General features: G+C 32.1%; 1 protein-coding gene across 1 annotated transcript; it reads left to right on the top strand.

Annotated features, from left to right (window-relative positions):
• Positions 1–14,129: 14,129 nt before the first annotated feature.
• On the top strand, positions 14,130–15,685 carry LOC114742074 (red chlorophyll catabolite reductase, chloroplastic-like). Its single transcript, XM_028930335.1, has 2 exons — positions 14,130–14,540; positions 15,030–15,685. Exons 1-2 carry the CDS (start codon positions 14,154–14,156, stop codon positions 15,642–15,644), a joined length of 1,002 nt encoding a protein of 333 aa, XP_028786168.1. The 5' UTR covers positions 14,130–14,153; the 3' UTR covers positions 15,645–15,685.
• Positions 15,686–23,232: the final 7,547 nt, after the last annotated feature.

Here is a 23,232-nt window from a genome sequence, read left to right as displayed (position 1 = left end):
TGCGGTGGGGCGTCGATGGCGCTAAGCTTTCCTTTGTTTTTGTTTCCCACTCAAGAAATGTGACATTATCATATTATGTGTGCCTCTCTGTGTGTGTGTATATATATGTGGCGATATTTTAAAAATAATAATAATAAATCCTTTTTTAAATAACGAGTTTTTCATTATTAATAGTTGGTATTCTGATTATAGTAAAAACATGTCATATTGTTAGGTGACAGTTATTTGTTCAAATTATGAATCGTCCCCGACTTTTGGTATCATTCATTGGAAAAATCCAGTTTAATTTATCTATAAATTACAATTACAATTTACAACTAAGAAACCATCTGTAAATTTTAACTAACAGATTTAATTTTCTCCTTTTTCTTGGTTGTGGATTTAATCTGCAAATAATATTAATTATTTCTTTTTGGTCTTTTTGCAAGGCTTAGGGGACAAAAATGATGGGAAATATTGCCTGTAGAATGACAGCTGTAGTTGGCTGTAGTAGTCCTGTGCAATAGACGGTTTAAATTTTCTTATTATTTACTGTAATTCTTTTGTATTTTGTTTTTAAAGAATAAAATACAAAAAATGGACGGTTCAAACTTCAAAATTTTTCTTATCATTGTTTAGGTATAATAATAATAATAATAATAATAGTAATAGTAATAGTAATAATAGTAATTAATGCTGTAATAGAATCCTTTGAGCATCTGAATCCCGGAGTTTCGGCATTATTCAATGTCATTGGCTAAGGAAATGTATGTAATCGATATTATTCCATTGTCAATATAACCTAATTAAGTTTTGGGAAAATTATTATAAACTCCTAAAAACTCTCAATAACAACTCAATGGTATAAGTATTATCATTTTCCTGCGGTGGAATTCATCATTAAATATCAGTATTTAATTGTTATGAAAGTTTTTGATAATTTGTATTTTTAACCTCTATTTCTTTTTAAAAAATTTCAAAAAATTCTTATTTACTCTTAATTATTGGTTTACGTTTTTTCTTATAAATTTCCCAAATTTAATGAGAGACATGTCGTAGAAAAGGAACTTAATGGTTGGCCAAATAAAACAGAAAAGAAAAATGCATTTAATGGCTCGAATAAAAGTGAATAATGAGTATCATGTGGGTCACCAAAAGTTTCAACGACATACTTTTAATTACAGGTTTCTAATATCATTCATCACCACTTACAAGCGTTTATTGATTCAAAGACGCATAAATATAGGAATTCCTCATTGTCTCCAAAACAGCTTATCTTGTTGTTGGAATGGCTGAACACCCAAGAGGGGGGTGAATTGGGTGTTGATTAAAATTAAAAATCTTTTCACAATGTGATGAAATTCATAAGAAATTCTGAGTATAAAAACCAATGAATCGAGATAAGCATAATCACAGTAGTAAAATGGTTTAGCTGGAAATATAAAGAGGTAAGGGAAGAGAATATGCAAACAGTGATTTATCCTGGTTCGGTCCTCACTGACCTACGTCCAGTCCCCAGGCTCCCCCTGAGATTTTCAATCGACTATCTCCCTCAAGTTTAACACGGGTACTTGAGAACCACTACAATCACAAGTTTGATTCGGGCACTTGTGTCGCCACTTACAATCCTTAGACTAACCAGTCTAATTCAACAACAACCTCTCACTGAGGTAATAACTCCCCCTTACACACCGTAGGGATACGATCTGATAATGATAAGGAAGATTGAATATTTCTTCTCTCAAAGAAGTGATAGATCAATCTTAAGCACATTTTGGAAACTCTCCTCTCTATCTCACGAATACATAAGTTTTAGTCTATGAAGTACAAAGACAGGGAGTTTTCTTTCGGAGCTCTAAATGAGAATATGTTGATTCGGCATTTTAGCATTTGATGTTGTAAGCTCAGACTCTTCTCCTTTCTTGTTTTGAATGCTCTTCTATTTATAGATGATATTGGGTACTTGACTGTTGAGCACTTTCTTCCCGTTTGGCTTGAAGAATATGACCGTTGAAACTAGCCGTTGGAAGCTTCTGACGAAAGTCGATTCTTTACCTCATAAATTCGTTGTGGCTCTTTACCTGAAATAATCTTCCTCAGATCAAGTGATAAGTATATGATAATCTTAGAAACAATAAGTTGGAAAACATGGAATCAATCATCAGATCTTCAGATATTCAGAAAGTAAGATAAACTTACTTAATCGATGCCTTGATCGATAATCCTTTGATCGATCATATTATCGATTAATTATATGAGGAAAAGATATAGTAGATATATGCAATTATCGAATAGATTATGGATCATATGATGATTGAACAAATGATTGATAAATGATGAAGCATGAATACAGTGACCCAAAAATGATTTATGCAAGAATAAACCTTTTCAAGTTACCTTTGCCTTCGTGTCTTTTCGATAAAGAGTTATATGTTAAAAGAAGGCTGAGAAAAGCTTGAAAGAAAATAGATCATTGATTTTAAGAATCATCATAGTCGACTGATGTTTAAACGGAAAACGTTCCATGATCGAACAAGTGATCGAACACTTATTGATCGAACAGATTATCGATAATCCAAGTGTTACAAAAATGAAACTTCAGTCATTGATGATCGAACAAATTATTGATAAATGGATGATGGATAAGGTTATCGATAAACAAAGTGTTATAGAATAGAATTTTAAGTAATGATTTTCCGAACACATTATCGATAAACAAATAATAGATAACCTTATCGATAAACAATAAGCAAAAGTATATTCGGAGAAAACACATGCTATGTAGGTTGATCGAATAGGTGATCGATTAATGAGTGATCGATAAAGTTATCGATAAAGTAAAACAAGGAGATTTAATCCTGTAAATTCAAAGAACTGATTTATCGATCACGTTACGTGAAAAACAGGGTAGACATGTAAGAGCAATGATCGATCATATTATCGATAAATGACTGATCGATGAGGTAATCGATAAATGGAGACTAAAGCAAAACATAGAATGAGTAGAACGCATTACCATTTATCTGTCTTCTCATCGATAATCTATTTATCGATCATGCTATCGATAAATGCCTATTTATCCATAACGTTAACTTTGTTTATCGATCAAGTGATCGATAAATACATCTATCCATAATGTTATCCGAAAACCATTTATCCAATAGGTTATAAAACCTCAATAATGCATATGAAGATAAAAGAGAAGAATTAAAGAGATAGTACCAGGAACTCGATAAAATGATCGAATATGTAGTTGCTTGATCAGGCTCGAGTAACATCTGATAATGACTTTTCATTTCCTCATTTCTTCTAGTGCTTTTACTCAATAACATGTTTGAGTAGTATGTTGTTTGAGAGATTAATCAATCAATGTAGAACTTCTGGTCTTTGCCTCAATAAATTCGAAGTCTGATTCGAGCAGAACGAAGGTCAATTTTGAGTGATCATAACTCTTCCAATTCAACTCCAAATTTTGCAAATGACCTATCCCCAGAAAGCTCTTTGAGTCTACTTTCTAATGCAACAAGAATCACCCCAAAATTCGTTGTGGTTGAAAATTTATCTTCATCACAATGACTAAAGGTCGGAATCAAGGCGTTAATCCTTACTGCAATGTTTCGAGCAACATATCTCCCTCATATGAAACTCTTTGAAGTTGATTTTGGTGTCCATGAACCGTGTTCTGAGTCTAGTTTCATATGAATTAAGTTTCACTTCAAACGGATTTGTGGTTTGAGAGATATTGAAGAAATACCGAACCTATGTCAGAGCTGAACGAAGAACAGAGCATAACAGAGGATGCATTTTATCGATAACTTGATCGATAAATGGATGATCGATCAAGTGATCGATAATTGCCCATGAAAATCACCTCTGAAGCTTATTTTCCATGTTTATATGAAGGGTGACTCAATATATGATGGTATAATTTCCCGGTTGTATATTTTAGCTTTCGACTGGGCCATCCAAACTTCTGATTGAGTGTAGCAACATTTAACATCAAATCTATAAACTTGAATCTTGATATTTTCATTTGATCTTGCAAGTTCTTCTTTTCTCAATCTCTCTTCTTCTTCTTCCTCTTGATCATTCTCCATAACTCAAAGTGCAACATAATAACTCTTTTCTTTTCTTGAGAAAACTACACAAGATATTAAGTATGATAGTTAGTCAAAATATGAGATAAATAATTTATGTAAACTTTTTGCTCTATTATTTGACATCATCAAAACTAATCATATCTAACACTTGTAACATAATTTGGCATGCTAAGAATATACTCCTCTGATTATATTTATAAGGGCACTTTCAACATATTTCACACAAACTAAGAAAAATCTTAAAATATATTAACTCTCCATCAAAACATAATAAGTTCTCAACTTTACCCATATTTAATATATATATATTTCAAAAGAAATAACTACCTACAGTATAACAAATGAAGGACAAGATAGTATATTTACACTGAAAATTTGATGAAGTGGCTTATAAATAGGACCAAAAAAATTCTTCTCTCTCTGCCCTATAAATAGGACCAAAGGAGTATTAAATTGTCAATTTTTTTAATTTTTTTATTTCCCCATACTTATAAATCATTCTCATATCTCTCTCTTTTTCTTCTTTCAAATGAGAATTAAGTAAGGTAAAAAAAAAAAAGCATTAAATATACTACAAGTGACTTATATTTAGTATGAAAATTTCTCCTACAAGTGACTTATATTTAGGATTAGAGTGGTAATTTTTTATTTGGAAATGCAGAATAAAAAATTAAATTAAAGTAATTAACTTCTTATGAGTTTTTCTTATAAAAATTAAATTACTAAAAAATGGATAAATTAGGATTAGTGAATCCATCAAAAGAGCGTTTTAAGGTTTAGTCTATGGTCAGACCAATCACAATTAAAATAATATTTGATGAAAATATGCAGAAATATTTATATATAATTCTAAAAGAAGTAATCCACAAATAAATAAAATATTCATGTATAAACACGTATAATCCCATAAAAGAGGGTTACTAAAGCACAAATTTGATTTTCTTCTATTTTTTTAAGACTACACTACTACAAAAAAGTCTATTTTCATCTGAAACTGAGAACAGAAGAGAATAGTACCTCATACTCGTCTGTTGGCCCATAACAAATGAGTATGATGACTTATACTCGTCTGTTTATATCAAGCTCGATATGAAAATAAGGAAAAAAAACATGTGCGTGTAATTTAATCCAGTAAATCTATTCAAAACTCTTAACCGAACTGGCCTAGGAATTGGTTGATTGATTTATTAGTTTAACTGGCTGACTCAATTTGTTTTTATCACTAATCCAACAGAAGCAACTTAGGGCCTGTTTGTTTGTTTGTCTTTTTTGGTTTTCTTGTTCTCAAAACAATTTTATAAAATTGTTTGGAAAGTAATTTTGAAAAAAATCACATTTGAAAAAAAGAAAATCATACTTTGACATGTGAGAGTTAATTGTGACTGGTAGTGATAGATAACGGGTAATAAGTGAGAATAGAAGAAGATTTTTTCAATTTTTCAAAAAAAAAAAAGAAAACACAAAAAGAAAAACAAGAAAACATGTAAAAGTTGTTTTGATTTTTTAGTTTTTGAAAACATGTTACTGTTTTTTTTTTTAAACAATAAACTAAAAACAAATTACTACACAAGTTTTTTTGTTTTTCTGCTTTTAAAAAAAAAAATTGTTTACAAAACAGAAAACCAAACAAGCCCTTAGTCACTCACACATGCATCTACAACATCTTAAAAATACAATTTTCTCTGAGGCAGGGGTGAGCTCAAATTTGAAAATTCTGAATCCAAGAGGATAAACATGAAACCTGGAGGATGATCTTCTATATATCTCCAATAGCTGTAAAATTTATCAAGTATCCATACACTTCTAGTCGAAAAGCGGAAAGCAAATTTTACATTTCTTCTTTCTATTTATTCTTCAAATGAACCACCCATCACTGGTTAGTAAGTAAACGTGTTGAATCATATATATATATATATATATATAGTGGCATGTTAATTAATAAACCTGATATATCGATTACAATGATAATCAATTACTGTACCATCTAACATTGTCTTTTGATTCATTAATAGACGCTCATAAAATGGATAATTGACATACACAAACATAATGATCAGGATTTTATCAACTTGGATTATAACGTGATTCGCAGTTGATGATGAGATTCAATGTCCAGCTCTTTAAATTTTCATATGAAAAAAAAAAAATCTCAATTGGTAAGAGTCTGCTCTTCATTGGATTTTCAGGGAGACTAGTTTCTGCTGTTAGTAAAGGATACTCATTTTTAACCCAATTAAAGTATTTTTTTTATCAAAAGGTATTTTTTGAAGAAGTTATTAGCACCCTAATTAATAAGATTGTAGAGTAACGCAGCAAATATTTTTCAAAAGCGATCCAATGATGCCTTTTTTTGACCTCCACCGTTAACCTCACGAGTTAAATGGACAAATCCATTTGGTGATGAATTGGCTCGTTTAACCCATATTTCTTTTTGTTTTTTTTTAGAGTATTTGCCTTGGGTATAAGGCCATGTCAGTTTCTTTTTGGAAAATTATCATGCAAGTTCTTATAATATAATATCATGTCATTTTTATTTAAATCCTTATAATTAAGCGTTTTTTTTAGTTATTAGGTCCTTATAATTTGTTCAATTATATAAGTTTTGGTCCCTGTATTTATAATTTGTTAATTTGTAAGAGAAACAAGTAGTAGTTAATTAAAGACTTGGTTCTCACTTTAGTATACTTCTGGATTAATTTTATCAGATAAATTTCAATAAAATCAAAATCAACCAAATCATAGAATATATATGTATGTAAGGAAATGATTATATAGCATCATAACTTGTTTATTTGTATATCGACGATGAATAAATCTTATTCCATAATTTTATGTTAAAAAAGGTTTATTTTTATTTTGTATTTTCTGGTGAGTTACATGTCATTAGCCAACATTTACATCAGTAATACTTGACAGACTACGAGTATAGATATTAATACATATAATTGAGAAAAGCTTTAAAGACCTGATGAAAAGAAGCAAAATTGCAGGAACTAAACTATAAATCAAATGAAATTATAAGAAATAACGAATTAATTTTTCTTAATTATTTTGTGAGATAAAAAATTACTTAAATTTAGTTAAATACGAAAAAATTATAGCTCTTTCAAAATTATTCTTTGATTGGTATAGTTCATTGAGGGTGTGTTTTGTACAAGGGAAATGGAGGGAAATGAAGAGGAGAAAAAAATTTTAACGAGTGTGTTTCAAAAAACTGAAGAAGTGGGGTTATAATTTTTTTTGGCTGATAAGAGGGACTATGAAATTTTGATAAAAAGAAAACTTAAGATAAAAGAGTAAAACAAAATTAATTAAAAAATTTTCCCTCCTCTCTCCTCTTTATTTCCCTCATACCAAATAGACCCTAAAGGGAGAGACAGGGACGCAAAGTCATTATTTGAGTTAATAACAAAACAGAAAAGGGTGTTGTTATTTGAATGAATTATAAATGTTTTACTAAATGTTGTGAATGGTTTTGTGTTAAAAATCATATTCTAAGCATCTTCATCATCATCTTCATCTTGAGTTAATTAATAATAAGTTTTGTCTGTGCACTTGATTAGGTGCCTTATGGTGGATGAATGATGATGAACATATCGCGTGAATACTGTCTTCTCCTTTAATTATACTCCTTTATTTTCATCTTAAATATAACATTTTTATCTAATATCGTAACTTAAGAAGGACAATTAATAACCTTCATTTTTTTTTTCAAAAGATATACTACTTTTACCAACATAATCCCATTCAATTTTATTGAAAAAGGTATCATGATAGGTATACTTTATTGGGAGAATTATAATTAAGTTTCAAAGAAAGAAAATAATTACTAACAAGTTTCAATAACAGCCTTTCTAGAGTAAAGAATGACAACCTCTTAGACTTGTTTTGTGATTATTTTCCTTCATTAGGACCTCATTATAATTCTCCCTACTTTATTTCCTCACCTACTTTTACGTAAACTGCACAGAGATGTATTTGGTAAATACGATTACGAATAAATATTATATCCTTACACAAAAAATAATAACTATTATACCATACTTTGTATAAGGTTTTTTATATTTAGGACAAAGAAAAAGGTAGAAAAAAACTTTAGGAGCAAAGAGAGTAATAGATAATATTGTCAAATTTATTTCTTAGATAAATGTGGTAAAATATGAGGAGAATGTTTAAAAACTGAAAAAATTGGAAAAAACCTGAAAGGGATAGTGAGTTTTTATGTAATTAAGTTTTATACTTTATATTGACTACCATAAAATTGTAACTCCTCTAATGCAGCAATATGTGCACCATGGATGCTTGTAGGAACGGGTCAATCTGTGTAGAAAGATGAAGGACAATAGTAGGATAAAAAGTAAATAATTACAATGACATGCATAGCATTAGGAAGTTTGAAAAGTTAGTTGAGATTATAAAAAAAAACTAGGTAGATGAAAAAATTAATATTTTGCATGGTTTTAGGGGCATCTAACTTTTTGTCTAAAAACTATTTTGAAGTTGAAATAACTTTTTCTTCCCTTCTGATCTTCGGTCTTTGATTTTTTTCTGATTTGAATTTTTTATTTGGATAGAAACCAAACCATGGTTTCAGAAGTGATTTTACGGGCTATGAGATAAATATGTGAAGGAGTTTATCTCGATTTGCGGAAAAGTACTTCTGAGAAGCACTTTTCAGAGTAACCAAACACCCCCTAAAACTGATCAATATATCATCTAAACAAGTTTTTCTTAAACTTATTTTTTGATCAGAATATATCAAAATAAAAATCATATTATACTAATTAATTTTTAGTCTAACCTTAATTTGTAAAAGTCAGTTCAGATAAAAATTACTTTTACTAATATTAATCTAAATAAGCATGAAACGTTAACAACACAGACAAATTTGGTGAAAAGATCATATATTTGTATGTATCTACATGTATATGGTTGAGGTAAGTGATCAGCGAGGGGTCCAAACTGCGCACTATAGATAAGTGGCAAGGACCACCATTCGTTGAGTAGTGATCGACAACAAATATGGCTCTTTTATGATTAGAAATTGTGAACGTTTTCTTTATATATCTTTTTGTCATTAAGTTAGAATGAATTGACTAACTTTTATTGTGAAATATTATATATATAGATATATCAAATACTAAGCTACACAAAGAACCACATAAATGTATATAATTTAACATATGATTTAATTCATTACTTACATCTCTTATATATTAAGTATTATTAAACATTACTACTATTATTAAATATTTTAATTAATTTCCTTATTTCATTGAAAAGTTTATTTATAATTGATATAACTAATATTTATATTATATGTTTTATTATAATTTTTGTCTTTATAAAAATATTATTTTTAATATAAAATTAATTATAAATGAAATAAATTTCAAACATTTTGTGATGGGATAAACTTTCATCGCTAATTTCATGTATTTTGACGTGTTTCTTTGTGTCTTTCTTTTTCTTCCCCCTTCTTTTAAAAAGTCTAGGCAGGTATGATATTTGTAATTCATTTATTTATTTTGGAATAACAGAATCATGGACTCATGGTACAAACCGTGGGAGTATGAGCACCCACGCCCCCCCGGGGGGGTTGTCAACTGCCGTTTGGATGCTGCCCCGGCTTCTCCTTAATTTTGGGACTCTTTCTAAAAAAAATTTTAGCATTTTTTTTATCATTAGATTTTTTTATAAAATGAGTGACATTTTAATATATTATTTATAAAAATGGTTTCATTTTCAATTTTTTATAATTTTTTAAAGATTTAGTACTTCAAATGGTTCAATTTCTTTTTAACATAGAGTGCTGAATCTTTAAAAAAAAAATCATAAAAAATTGACAGCTAAACCTTTTTTACCAAATAAGATATCAAAATGTTACTCATTTTATGTAGAACTTAAAGATAAAAAAGAATCACAAAAAAATATTTGGGAAGAACCCCAAAATTAAGGGGAAGGTGGGGGTAGCACCCAAGGGGCAGCTGACACCCCCTCCCATGAACACGCATTTAAGTTATACTCCATACTCACCTCCAGTAATTATTATAAAAATTAGTTAACTAATTTGAATATATTAAGAAAATTAGTTAAGTTAGTTATTTATAATAAATATGTGTTATCTTTTTTAAAATACTCTTGCTAATCATGTATTAATTAAAATTATTATTTCATGAAACGTTTAATATATACAAGTATACATTTAAAATAGATTTTGGTCTTATATTTAAAATTAAATTAAATATCAAACTAATTTTTATATTAATAATTAGAATAGTATCAGAGAGGAAACAAAAGCCACATACCTTAAAGGAGAGGATAGCATCGAAGTTTTCGTAATTTGCCCTATGAGCAAGCCAATTGGTACTTGCATTCACTCGAGAGATGGGGTCAAAGAGGTGACAGTCCAATCTCGGATGGCACGGTGAGATTCCTAATCATACTAGATATTACCTCCTGTGTTATAAGATTTTGTTTGATTTTTATTTTTATCTTAAATATAAGATTCTAATCTACTTTGTCTTTCATATTTATATTTTTTTTTTCAAAGTAACCATTTTAATAATAAGAGTTCTAGTCAATACACTTGATTAGCAATGATATTTTAAGAAAGACAATACCTATTTAGGAAAAACAACTAACACAACTTACTTTCTTAATCTCCTCAAATTAGTCAGTTAGCTATTATAATTAGGACCGGAGGTAGTATATATAATTTACCTTATTGCCTATTTTAACTCACGACAGAACCCATCGTTTTACTGTACCCCGGATGTTTGGTGCTCTTTTAGTATCCTATTATCTCATAACTTCAGTTTTTAACATAAAAGCTAGTTGGAACTAGATTTGGTATTAAATATGATATCTTAATTTATTTTGTTTTTCAAATTCATAATTTTTTCCTGCAAAGTATTTTTATTAATTGTACACATTAAAAAGTTTCACACCAAAAAGTCATTTTAATGCATGTGATTAAAAAAATGATGGTTTAAAAAAGTGAGTAAATATTTATCACAAATAACTGACTTAAATAATTTTTTTAATATCCATAAATTAATTATCTAACTCTTATATTAAGAGGGATTTGGTATGTCAGGCTATTAGCAGGCCCTTAGTTTCTTTTCCCATTTTTCCGGTGTTAAAACTCTTGTTTCTTTTTATTATTAAATTCTACATAACATGAGTGACATCTTGATATTTTACGGGCAAAACACTATGCAATTTTGAAAATTTTATGATTTTTTTTAAAGAAAAATACTACGGAATTGTGTAGTTTTTTTAAAAATTTAAATACAATTTTTTTGGAAAATTATAAAAAATCCACCCCTGCATCATATTTTTCTCATAATATATTAAAATACTACTGATTTTATGTAGAATCTAATAATTAAAAGATACATAAAAAACCATTCGTGAAGCAAAAAAAAAAAATTAAAGGATAGTGGAGGGAGTAGTTGATACGTTAAATTCATATTACGTTGTTTTACACTTACACATAGGTATTTTGGAGGCAATCCAGTTAGAAATACTATCAAGTATTAAATATAAGTACTCCTCTCAGTAAACATTCAAATATTAGTTTCTCATTGTACCCAAAAAAAAAATTAGTTTCTCACGTTATAAAAAATTAGTTTTTTCATGGGACCTAACTCCTGTTAGTATATTACAAGTTTATGATTCATCTACCTAATACAAAATTGATGGAGGATGTGAACCAACGAAACAAACCGCGTGGCCCAATTACCCAAAAACACTTTCATGCTGGATTGCTGGTTGCAGCTTGGGCAAGCCCAAGTTATCACGCCATTGTAGCTAGCTAATCTTGATGCATGACTAAAACATTTAAATAAGATAATTTAAATATATCACCCAAAAAAACATTTAAATTAGCTAATTTAAATAAGTACTTAGTATGTACTAAAAAAGTAAGTACTTAGTAGTCACTAGTACTGAGTGATTATTTAAACTAATTTCTTTTAAATAATTTTATACTATACAAAATATTTTTTGGGATCTACCAAATACTCAATAAATAATAATTCAGGTCATTAGGTTTGGCAATATAAACCTGTAATGGGAAGGGATTTAGTTAAGAGAAAATGGCAAATAAAGACCTCCTAATATGTGAAATTATGATTTGGGACCCTCAATTTAGAGAATGACAAATAAAGACCCGGTTCCATATTGCAAATATGAAATCTCGGTGAAATACCTGAAATGTCCCTCAACTAAATGACAAGTTGACTATGGGAAATGACAAATTCACTTTAGCGAATGACAACTTCAGTAATCACAACTTGGTTGAGGTTATACCAAATGACAAGTTGATTATGAGAAATAACAAGTTTACTTTAGCAATGATAATTTCAGTAGATCAAATCGCAATTTGGTTAAAGGGTATTTCAGACATTTTATTAATATTTCATATTTGCAATATGAGACCAGGTATTTACTTACCATTTTCCAAATTAAGGATCTTAAATCATAATTTTACATATTGGGAGATTTTTATTTGTAATTTTGTTTTTAGTTAACACTCTAAATATGAAATTATATGTTTTAAAAAAATTACATGTTTTGACTAAAGTTACTTAAAAGCATGTTTGATCCTGACAAGTTTCTGAAACCCGACTCCAATAGTTTTTTTTTTTAATTTGAAAAAAAGAGTTTTCAACGAAAACATGCCATGTGTTATAGTATTGGTTAGAGTTTTTTCCCTTTGGAATTAATGATTAACGTTAATATTCTTTAATTAGTTTAGAGGTGACAATGTAACAATTTTGACAACTAAGAGGCCTGTTATTTCTTCACAAATACTTCAATTTTGAGACAAAAATGCATTTTAATGCAATGTTTCTTTTGCCAACCATTTTCATGCAAATATATTTTTACACAAACACTATGCGTTAGTAAAAAATATGATACTCATAACATTTTGAGAGGCACCATTATAAAATCTAATTTGTCCAAATATGATTTTTTTTTTGTGGCCTGAATGTCCAAATATGATTTAAACGGTACATATTTAAATTTATTAAATTATTATTTTAACGAGTTTTAGTGCAATTTTATCCTTACAAATAACAATGTAGGGCGTCAGGTACACCAAAAATAATTTATGGTGGTAGAAGCATTTGGAAAAAAAAAAATTGAGTGCTTGATGCATTAAAATGTATTTTTGAATGCTGAACATATCTAAAATAATATTTTAGGATACTAAATGCATCATAAAATATTTTATGATATTAGATATACTTAGGAAAAATATTACAAGCCGTTGAATGTACCTAAACCCAAATAAAATAATATTAAGGTTAATATCATTTCTAATTCTTATAATTTGATTCAATTTTTATTTTGAGTTTAAATATAGATAGTAAAATCAAACTCGGTAAAAATATAAGGTTATTTGTTCAATTCAGACCACAAAATTATAGAATTATAGAAACTAAAACCAACAACTTTTTTCAATCCAAAAAAATCAACAATATGAAATTACAAGGATAAAAAAAAATTTGATACCTATTAGAAGTAACAATAGTATTAAGGGAAAATTAGGATAAATCTTTCATTGAAAATTTAATTGGCAAATGGAATCTAAAGACTTTATGCAACTTAATTTTTATTATCTGCAACTTAAATTTCCTTGTGCACAATTTAGTTTTTCTTGTGTATAATAATCTTCCTTTATGTGATGTACAACTCCATTTTCTTTTGTATAAATGAAATTCTTTTATTTACAAATCATCTTCCTTACGTGCAAACTAATCTTTTATATCCAAAGAATTTTGTACAAATCATCTTCTCTTTGTGCAACTTATTTTTTTTATGTGTAATTAATCTTCTCTTGTGCAATCAATTATCTTAGAAATCATTTTAAATTTGTAACGATCGATTTGTTCCTAATTTTCTCTATTATTAATCCATAATATTAAATCTTAAACATCAACTTTTTATCTAACGGTTCAGGTCTGGCCTCAAACTCATTCGCCGACACATTGGAGACTTATAACGTGGCTGAAGAGCGACGCTGTCTGTTCCGTGCGGGCGACGTTACGGTTGTACAGGGCCATGTGGTGCTGCCATTTTTCACATTCATCGTTCTCCGTCTTATCTTCTTCTTCTTCCTCCTTTTCCTCCGCCTCCTCTGTTAGGGTTCTTCTTTCTTCACCTTCTTCTTCTTCTCCTTCAAGGACCTCCGTTTCCACTTCGTTATCCCTCTCTTGCTCTGCCACTGCCATGGCGACCCACGATGAAGGGCGAAGGAAGTTCCTGGACTTCCCCTTCGTTTCTACTTCCCACAAGAACCTCATGCTCGATCTCGTTTCAGCAGTCGAAAATCGATTCAATTCGCAGCTTCTTCCTTGTACGCTGCCGCCGGACGTTCAGTACTACCAGAACCAGACAGGTACTGCCCAAGCTTCACTGCAAATTCGATCCGGCCAGAGTAACTCCCCTGTAATTTCACTTTCTCCTGTATACTATCAAATTTGTCAGTAAAACTGAATTTGCGTGAAAAACTTATGCTTTTGGGCTTGACATTGGGATGCACTTCACCCACCTCAACAGCTCAGAGGTTATGGCAGAACTTGTTTTAGATTTGTAGTCAAAAGTTTTAATCAGCAATCATTTGATATTCCATCTTGCATGAGAAAGATCACTGTATATGTTGAGAGTAACCTCATGAATTGTACCTGAAAAAATGGCTTGAACTTCTCGAATCTTTGAACTGATGAGCATGAACCTGTGCGCACATGAGTAGTTGATTACTCTAAAATCTTCAATTTCCATACAGAAGTAGTTATTTCTAAAGCCATTTGATGCAGTTTCCTCCACAAACAATATGTTCCATTGACATGTTTTTATGGCACCACTTTCTCAGCACTTTAATCAAGTGTTTTCCCTGTTATATTCTGAATTTGGGGGTATTTCTGCGTTAATTCTCAGGTTGATTTTGTATTGGGAAGTTGGGTACACTCTGAACTACCAACAGGAGGATCCCTGGATATAACAAGTCTTTCAGCTTATCTCAATCTCACAAACGACTCACCAAACTTTGTGATTGAACTTATTCGGAGTAGTCCAACAATGCTGGTCGTCATTCTTGATCTGACTCCTCGCAAAGATCTTGTGCTTTGGCCAGACGACCTCAAAACGTTCTATGAAGATACTCAGCTGGACAAACAAAGGCAAGCTATTGAGAAAATCCCTGAGGTGAAGCCTTACAAATCTTCCTCACTTTATATCCGGGCCGCTTCCTCTCCTACAGCTATCATGGTTACAATTGGGACACCGGCTGATGGCGGAGAAGAACGCATGGAGGAGATCATTAGAGACCATTTCGATCCCGTTTCAAAGCAAGTGTTGGGGATATGGTTGGACCATTGTGCGTGTGCCAAGAGAGAAGTAGGAGAGACAGAAAGAGCTGATCTGAAGAAAAGGGATGGGATTATGAGAAGCAAAACTATTGAAATTGATCTAGGCTCGAGCTTCCCAAGGCTGTTTGGTCCAGAAGTTGCAAACCGAGTTCTTGAAGTCATGAGGGAGTATTTTATTGTGTGATACGATGTTACATAAGAATATAACTTCTTAGTCTGGTTCAATGTGTATGACTTAGTTTGTTTCAAATGTTCAATGATAGCCAAAGTGTTCGTTCAACATATGGTCAAGCAGCACTTTTGAAACGAGTAGTTTGGCAACCTTTATTGGCTGTGTCTGTGTGACACAGTCACCGGATATAAAATGGACTTTTATTTGGTGAACAATATCTACTAATCTATAGATCATCATAACTTCAAATGATTGAGGATGAAAACTATTGGATTCGTGTTCTGTGCTAATATGAAGACTGATCTAAGTGCTGGAGTCGCAGTCTTTTAGCTAGAAGAAGATGCGAGGCCTTGTGGTGCAGCCATTTTTCACTTATCTTCTGTTAGGCTTATTTCATCGTCATAATCATCATCCCCAACAGTTTTCTAGTAGTAATTTCAGTGGCTTTATTTCTACCAAAGAAGAATGGCAGTGTAAGCTAAGCCGCCATTTTCACTGTCTGTTAAATCAAGTAATCAAGGATGATAGAGTGAAATTTGATACTAAGAACCTGAACTCTGTATTTTCTCAATGTGAAAAATCACACACGTTACGCTTTAAATAGTTGCACTCACATGCATCTAAGCCACACAGATATTTGATTTGAGGACCATATATCACTAGTTGTTTTCACATATGGATCCAAGTTTTTCATTTGTTCATGAACAACACATGGGCCCATTGTTCAAAACACTGTAATGAAGCACTAAGTTGCCTTCACTCACATATGTATCCAAGTTTTCCATTGACATGAGGGGGCTGTACAGATCAGTTAGAATCAAATAACAAATAGACGATTGATCTAGATAGGACCTTAAGAGAATATCTCTCTCACAACTCTAGTTATAAAAACACCATAAGGTTGACATTCTCTTAATACTGTTGAGTATTTTCATAAGAATATGAGGATGCAAGCAAAGCTCATAAAGAAAGAAATAAACTCAATTTTCATTCATCTAAGTTTAAAATTTAATTACAAAAAACGTAGCCTATACATAGGCAACCATAAAATACTCTAGGATTAGTATCTTAAGACATAAATATTAGGGATGATGTCTCATTAATGATTATTTGATTATATGAGGCACCATTTATTAGATAAAGATAAAAGGAAATGATTTAAACTTCAAGAACAAATCTATTATTTGAAAATAGAAAACTAGATTAAAAAATGATCTTCTAGAACAATTTTTTGACCAAAAGGCTTTATTCAAAGTAAATAAAGAAAATTTTCCCCCCTAAAATGAACTTAAATCATAATTAATTCATAATAATGCCTTCTTAATCCTTCTTGAATATTCTTGGATGTCGCTTATTATCCTTGTCCAAGACATATGCTTGTCACATGATATTTTAAGTGAAGTTTTCAATTTTAACTCCACATGGGCCTTGTACATCATTTTGCTGGGATTCTAGCAATGTGATTACTATTTTTGGATTTTTTTTAGGTTCATTAAAACGCGTTTCTTCCAAATAAATGGGTTCCAACTCTTTTAGCTTTTTTATTAAACAATTCAAGGTCTCCTTTATAACTTTGATCCTTGCTCTTGTTATTGAGCCTTCAATGGCTTGTAACGGATCTTTTGAAATATTGAACTTTTTTTTATGTGTTTAAGCTCCTTGTCTTTTCTTTGATGTTTGATCTTGATTCGCTATGCTCCTCTATCAATAGAACACGTGGGCCTATTATTCACGGCACAACATTGAAGCACTAAGTTGCGTTCAATCACTTCAAACAGTTTGCGGAAACTTGCAGCAAAAAGAAACAAAAAACAGCTTGCAGAAACTCAATTTGAAAGTAAAATCAAAATTTTTCAAAATGATTGTGGTGGCAAGTGTGGTCACTCTTTGATGTGAACCTGCAAGTTGTTTCTTCGACGTCAATTCAGCCCTCAAAGTCGACCGATCATAAGAACAAGAAACAAGAGAATTAAGAAAGTATCAAATGGGCTAATTTAAGAGACTTTGACAAAGTAAATGACAATTGGGTCAACAAATCTACATAAAAAAATTGAGGGCGTCATCAATATAACTTGAGCTGAAAGTTGAGCAATTTGATCATATTTTGGGCTTGGACTAAGTGCTATATATGGGAAGACTCATTTGGCATACATAATCACATTTTGAGCTTAATATGCTAATTATATTTTATTAAATATATTTGAGCCAAAATTAGTAATTAGGTAGGGTATTTGACTTTTGAGTTTTCATCAAGTCTTTTTAATTTTTTTTAAATTAGTAATTAATGTTTTGAGTCTCTGAGTTGTATTAAATGCTTTTGTGTCGAATTTGAGTGCATCTTTAAACTTGATTTTGAGAAATAAACAGTTACACTTTTGTATTTTCAGATTTAAAAGTGGATTTTCTCTTATTATTTATTGAACTAACAGATTTATTAGGGTTTGATCACACTTATGGAGTCTTCCAACACTTCGGCTTTTGTTCTTCCATACTCAATAGTTCAAGTGGATCACCAAACTTTTGTTTAGGTCTTGGAGTGAGTATATTTTTAGGTTCGTGGGAATTTTTCTTCCGGTGGGTTCGAACCACTCTTGCAGACAAGGAAATATGGGCATCTATTAGAAGCCGGACTCGCTATGGCTGGTTAAGCTATGGTCCTGCTTCGGTTTTCGTGGGAATCTTCTGAAACAGCTTTTAGCTTTATTTGTTGTCTGACTTTCCTCTTGCTTTGGGTTTTCTTAACTCCAAGCTGACACCTCAGGGCTCAAGATGAAATCCCGTAATTCACCCTCTTGCATTTTTCAAGCTTCCTTATGTCACGGAGGCAAGTCATTTTGAAATCTCAAATCAGGATCAAAATCCGATGACAATCTTTCCTTCAAGTTACAATCATAGTATCGCCAAGTCAACGTCCATGGAGTTGAACAAACAATGGAATTTTTCTGAGCAAGTTTCTCATTATGCGGCCAACCTCAAGGAATCATAGAATTCAACTCGTCCTAATGCAACAACTTTAGAATATTCCTCATATCAACGCTTAGGATGATACTGAATTAAGGCTTTTACAATCAAACTAATACACACCCAGTTGTATAGGGTGTTTGGATAAAAACCAAACCATAATTTTAAAAGTGTTTTACGATTTACGAAATAAATATGTGGAGGAATTTGTCTCGTTTTACAGAAAAGTGCTTCTAAAACTATGGTTTGGAAGTTGCCAAACACCCCGTAGTCTTGCTCAATTAGTAAATTTTGGCAGCTTGATATAAATAATGACTGTTCGTATAGTTTTCTTCAAGGAATATTATATATGGTTTTGAGGGCCTCTCCGGGTGCTACCGAAGTAGAACGCGGCCGAAAAATTAGAACACAATTAACCGTAGCAATTAATAGTCCAGGACGTGCACGAGGACCTAGTTTGAAAGATTGTGTACTGCATTAAGAAGGGGGTTTTATAGTTCAAAGGGAGACAACTTGTTTTTCTTTTCACAAGCCGAATCACCAGTAATCTTTCTTGTTCATGTGGTAAGGGGAGGCATGTTGCTTATCTTCTCAAGAACTTTGAAATGCCTAGTGCAAAGCCTTTTCCAACACCTATGGTGGTTGGTAAATACATTTCTCAGCAAATGATGGAAAACCATTAAACCCTTCAATTTTATACTAGTTCAATGGAAGCATTCCAGTACTTAATTAAGCAGAGTACTTGGCTTTCTGTGAATAAACCGTCAGTTCTCAGCTTCACCCATAGACTTAAATGTTCAAGTTGTGGAAAGAGTTCTAGATATATAGCAAAAACTTGGAATGGAGTTCACATGGAGAGTGTGTTTGGAATAATGATGAAGAGGAGAAGAGTCAAGTTGTGGAAAGAAAAAGCCATGTTAAAAAAGAAAAAAACTCCACCATGTTGTTCGGATGACGTTTTGTTGGAAGGGCTCATGGCCCAAAGCTCGAATTTCTGTTGGAAGAGATATTCATATTTAGTATTGACAATATCTTGAACAGGGTTGCCTCTAATAAAAGAATAGCTGTAAAAAAAAAAAAAGAAAGAGTCATGTTGCTACAGTAGAGAAGAGAAAATGACAATGGAAAGGGAAGAAGGAAAATGAGTCTTTTAAAATGTGGGCTCCACTTGCTTTAGTAAAAAGAATTATAAGATTATTCTAAAGACCCAATAGTTCAATGTTTGCGAAAGTCCCTTGAGAAGGGAAAAAAAATTATTTAATTAAGCGTTTATTAGTATTTACAATTTTTCCCCGATAATTCATTAACTCTTTTCATTTTAGTAATTGTAATTTTTATATTTTCTAAAGTTATCAAACTATATAATATAATACGCACACCTCCAGTTAAACTAACAATGCTCAAATCTGATTCAGTTAAATAACCATATCAATATATGTAATGAAACTTATATATTTTTTAGTTATTTTACATTTAAACTTCTAAATTTTATTGTCCAAACAAGTTTTAGCTTATCAAACTGATTTTCTTAACTATAATCAATCCTAACACAAATCACATTATATTCAATGACTTTTACCTGGACTTAGATTTGCTAGAGCTGGATGAAATAGAAGCCACCATTTGTCACTTATAGTCCAAGCACGTCCTAAACCTTTTGGGCATCTTTTTCTCAGAGTTGTCATATGGTGACAAGTTGTTAGTTGAGATTATCAGAGATCTGTTGTCGGTCATGAGTCCCTTTTGGTTTCTTTGGCAGCTATGTCTTATAGCTTGATCAAGTATTTAATCCTATTGCAGATCTTTGGCTACTTTAGTAACAGAGATAGGGTAGACTCGGCCATTGTTAAGAGATGCTTGGTTGCCTTTAAGCAAGAACCTTTGAGCTGGTGCAAAATCTTAGAGTGCAGCTTCATTGATTCGTAATCCAGCGTTTCTTGCTTTATTTCACTATGTGAGATTGATGTTCACTAGGTTTAAGATAGTTTTAGCAAAGTAACTGGCTAACTACCAGAGAATGAATTGACTCTTTTTTGTGAGAAGTTAATATTGTTCTGTGCTTTACCTAAGCCTATTTTTCTCGCCTTCTCATTGACTTTGCATCCCTCCCACACTTTCGGAGAAAGAGACTTCAACTTCATCCAAGCAGCACGCAATGAAGATTTCTTCAGACCTTGGCTTCCATGAAACAAGAAGCAACAAAATGCTGTTATGTGGTTCATTTTCCCAATCAGACATGAATTTCACCATGTGGACCCATCAGAGAAACAGCCAGACGATGCCAGAATCACCCAGATCAGAGAAACAAAGTTACATGAATAGAACTAGACGAATGGCCACAGCAACTCACTGATTGTCAATTTTAAAATGGGGAGATACTGGTCACTCTCTTCAAGCCTTATTCTGACCTCAAAGCCACTGCTGTTTACTTGTTTATCTAGTCATGCTATGATGTCATTGATGCCTTAGGAAGACTAAAGTTTTATGCCCAAGTGTTTTAGACATGCCATCGGAAGACTGAAGTTTTATGCCTAAAGTGTATTGGACATACCCGATATTTCAGTGGCACAGAGGAAATGCTTGCATAAAGCAGACGCAGACTTTTTAGAATAGAGGTTCAAGCCCCAGACTTGACACTCCCAGATAGGGGTGATCATGGACCAGACCAGACCGGGTTAGGTATCAACCCGAGGTCTGGTCTGGGTAGGACCTCGGGCTGAACAAGGCAGCCTGAGGTCTGGTCCAGTCCAGTGCCAGCCCGAGTTCAGGCTGGACTAGACTTGGTTCCCTGGACCAGTCCAGGCAGTCCAGTTCCTTTTTTCCCCCTAGTTCCAAGTCCTCTTTTTTTTTCCCCCTACTGATTTATATCTACTCCACGGCTCCACTCATACCTGCACAAAGATAAAAGCACAAATAAATAGATAAACAAACAAACAAGGAGATAAATTTGACTTTGAACAAAATATAATGTGACCTACAAGGCTAAAGATAAAACCCTGACAAAGAAATATGCCGCTAGCTTGTCTTTTTCTTCAAAAGCAAAAAGAAATAATCAAATATATATAATTGCACACGTAGTTCCTGCACTCCTCATAAAAGAACAATATAAAATCATTTAATTTACACACACACACCAAAATTGTAAGCCTTGGTTTACTGGATGGTTAAGAATCTAATTAGTACTCTCATATCCGGAGAGGACAAGGTGATGGCGCAAAAAAGGTCTTTTCCTCAGGGATGGTAACTCTTGCATCCACAAATTACTGATTATATAAATTCCATTTCCAAATTACTTCACCCCAGTAAGATCAAAGGCAAAAAAATCTTCAGGAAGTACTTAATTCAGTAACTAGTGAACCCATTTATTAAATCTCAAAAAACTGATATTCAAAAATTACTACTGCACAAAGATAAAAGCACAAATCAATTTAGCAACCAGTAATCACGCCCATGCTCGCATCCATCAAATAAATCTCAAGCAACTGATAATCTAAATTCTGAAACATCAAATACTCAACGTCTCAACTAGCTCACGGTGGCAGTACAAACTACAAAGTGATCGAATTAAAATTTAAACTTAAGTATGGATCTTTAAGCAAAGAAAGTGATTACACGAGCAGCGAATGATAAATGCGCAGCAACCCATATCATATTTCTTTTGACAAGAGACAGAGTAAATGCACATGACGAACTATCGAATATCTGGGAAAAATCAAAGTAAAGGAGAAAAGTAGAACAAAAATAACTACCTCAAACACAACAATTAAGGACTGGCGGAGAACGAACAGGCTGATTAGGAAGGATTGGAACCAGAGCACAGCGATGAAGGAGTGGAGTGAGAACAGACCGATGAAGGAGGAGGAATGGAACAAGAACATGCTGATGAAGGAGGATCAGCCGATCAGGAACAGGCTAAGGAGATCAACTGTTCGACAGAGGAGACGCCGTCGCTACTACCTGTTGCTAGGGCTTCTTCGACAAAGATGGGGAGAACAGAGAGGGCAGATCAAGAGCAATGAGCTGAGGCACTAAGCTGCTGAGTGAGGAGTGTGAGTAAAACGACAGCGTTAGACTTAGTGCCAATCTGCCAGACGCCTAGAGTCCCAAACGCAAATTAAAATATATATATATATATATATATATTACCCCAGCCAGACCAGACTAAGTGTTTTGATCACTTGGTCCTGAGCCTAGTCCAGCCCGACTAGTCAATCTAGTCTGGTCTGATCTGATTTTTTTTAGACTGATTTTACTTGGATCGGGTTGGACCAAACCATATCGGGTTAGACCAGGTTACTTAGACCACCGGGTTTTTTGCACAGCCCTACCCCCAAACAATGAATCGTAACACTGTTACTGTATTAAAGGTAGCCTTATTAACATTTTAATATGTAAATAACATTGTGCCTTTTCATTTAGCTGCTGAATGACTTCATGGGCCAACTAATTTAAAAGGATTAACAAGAAAAGGAGAGCATGCAATCCGTGTTCTTGAATTTAGTAGTCAATTCAAGAAATAAGCATGATCTCCATAAAATCAATAGATATTACAAACTAATTCATTGAAGGGAGAATTTAAATATGTACATAACTGATTTGCTCACTAAGCTCACACCCTTTCCACTCAAGTCTAATTGAG

This window comes from Neltuma alba, unplaced genomic scaffold (assembly GCF_004799145.2).
Source record: "Neltuma alba isolate B1F8T4 unplaced genomic scaffold, ASM479914v2 tig00003632_pilon, whole genome shotgun sequence".
Taxonomy (NCBI): domain Eukaryota; kingdom Viridiplantae; phylum Streptophyta; class Magnoliopsida; order Fabales; family Fabaceae; genus Neltuma; species Neltuma alba.
This window is presented reverse-complemented; position numbering and strand designations above follow the sequence as displayed.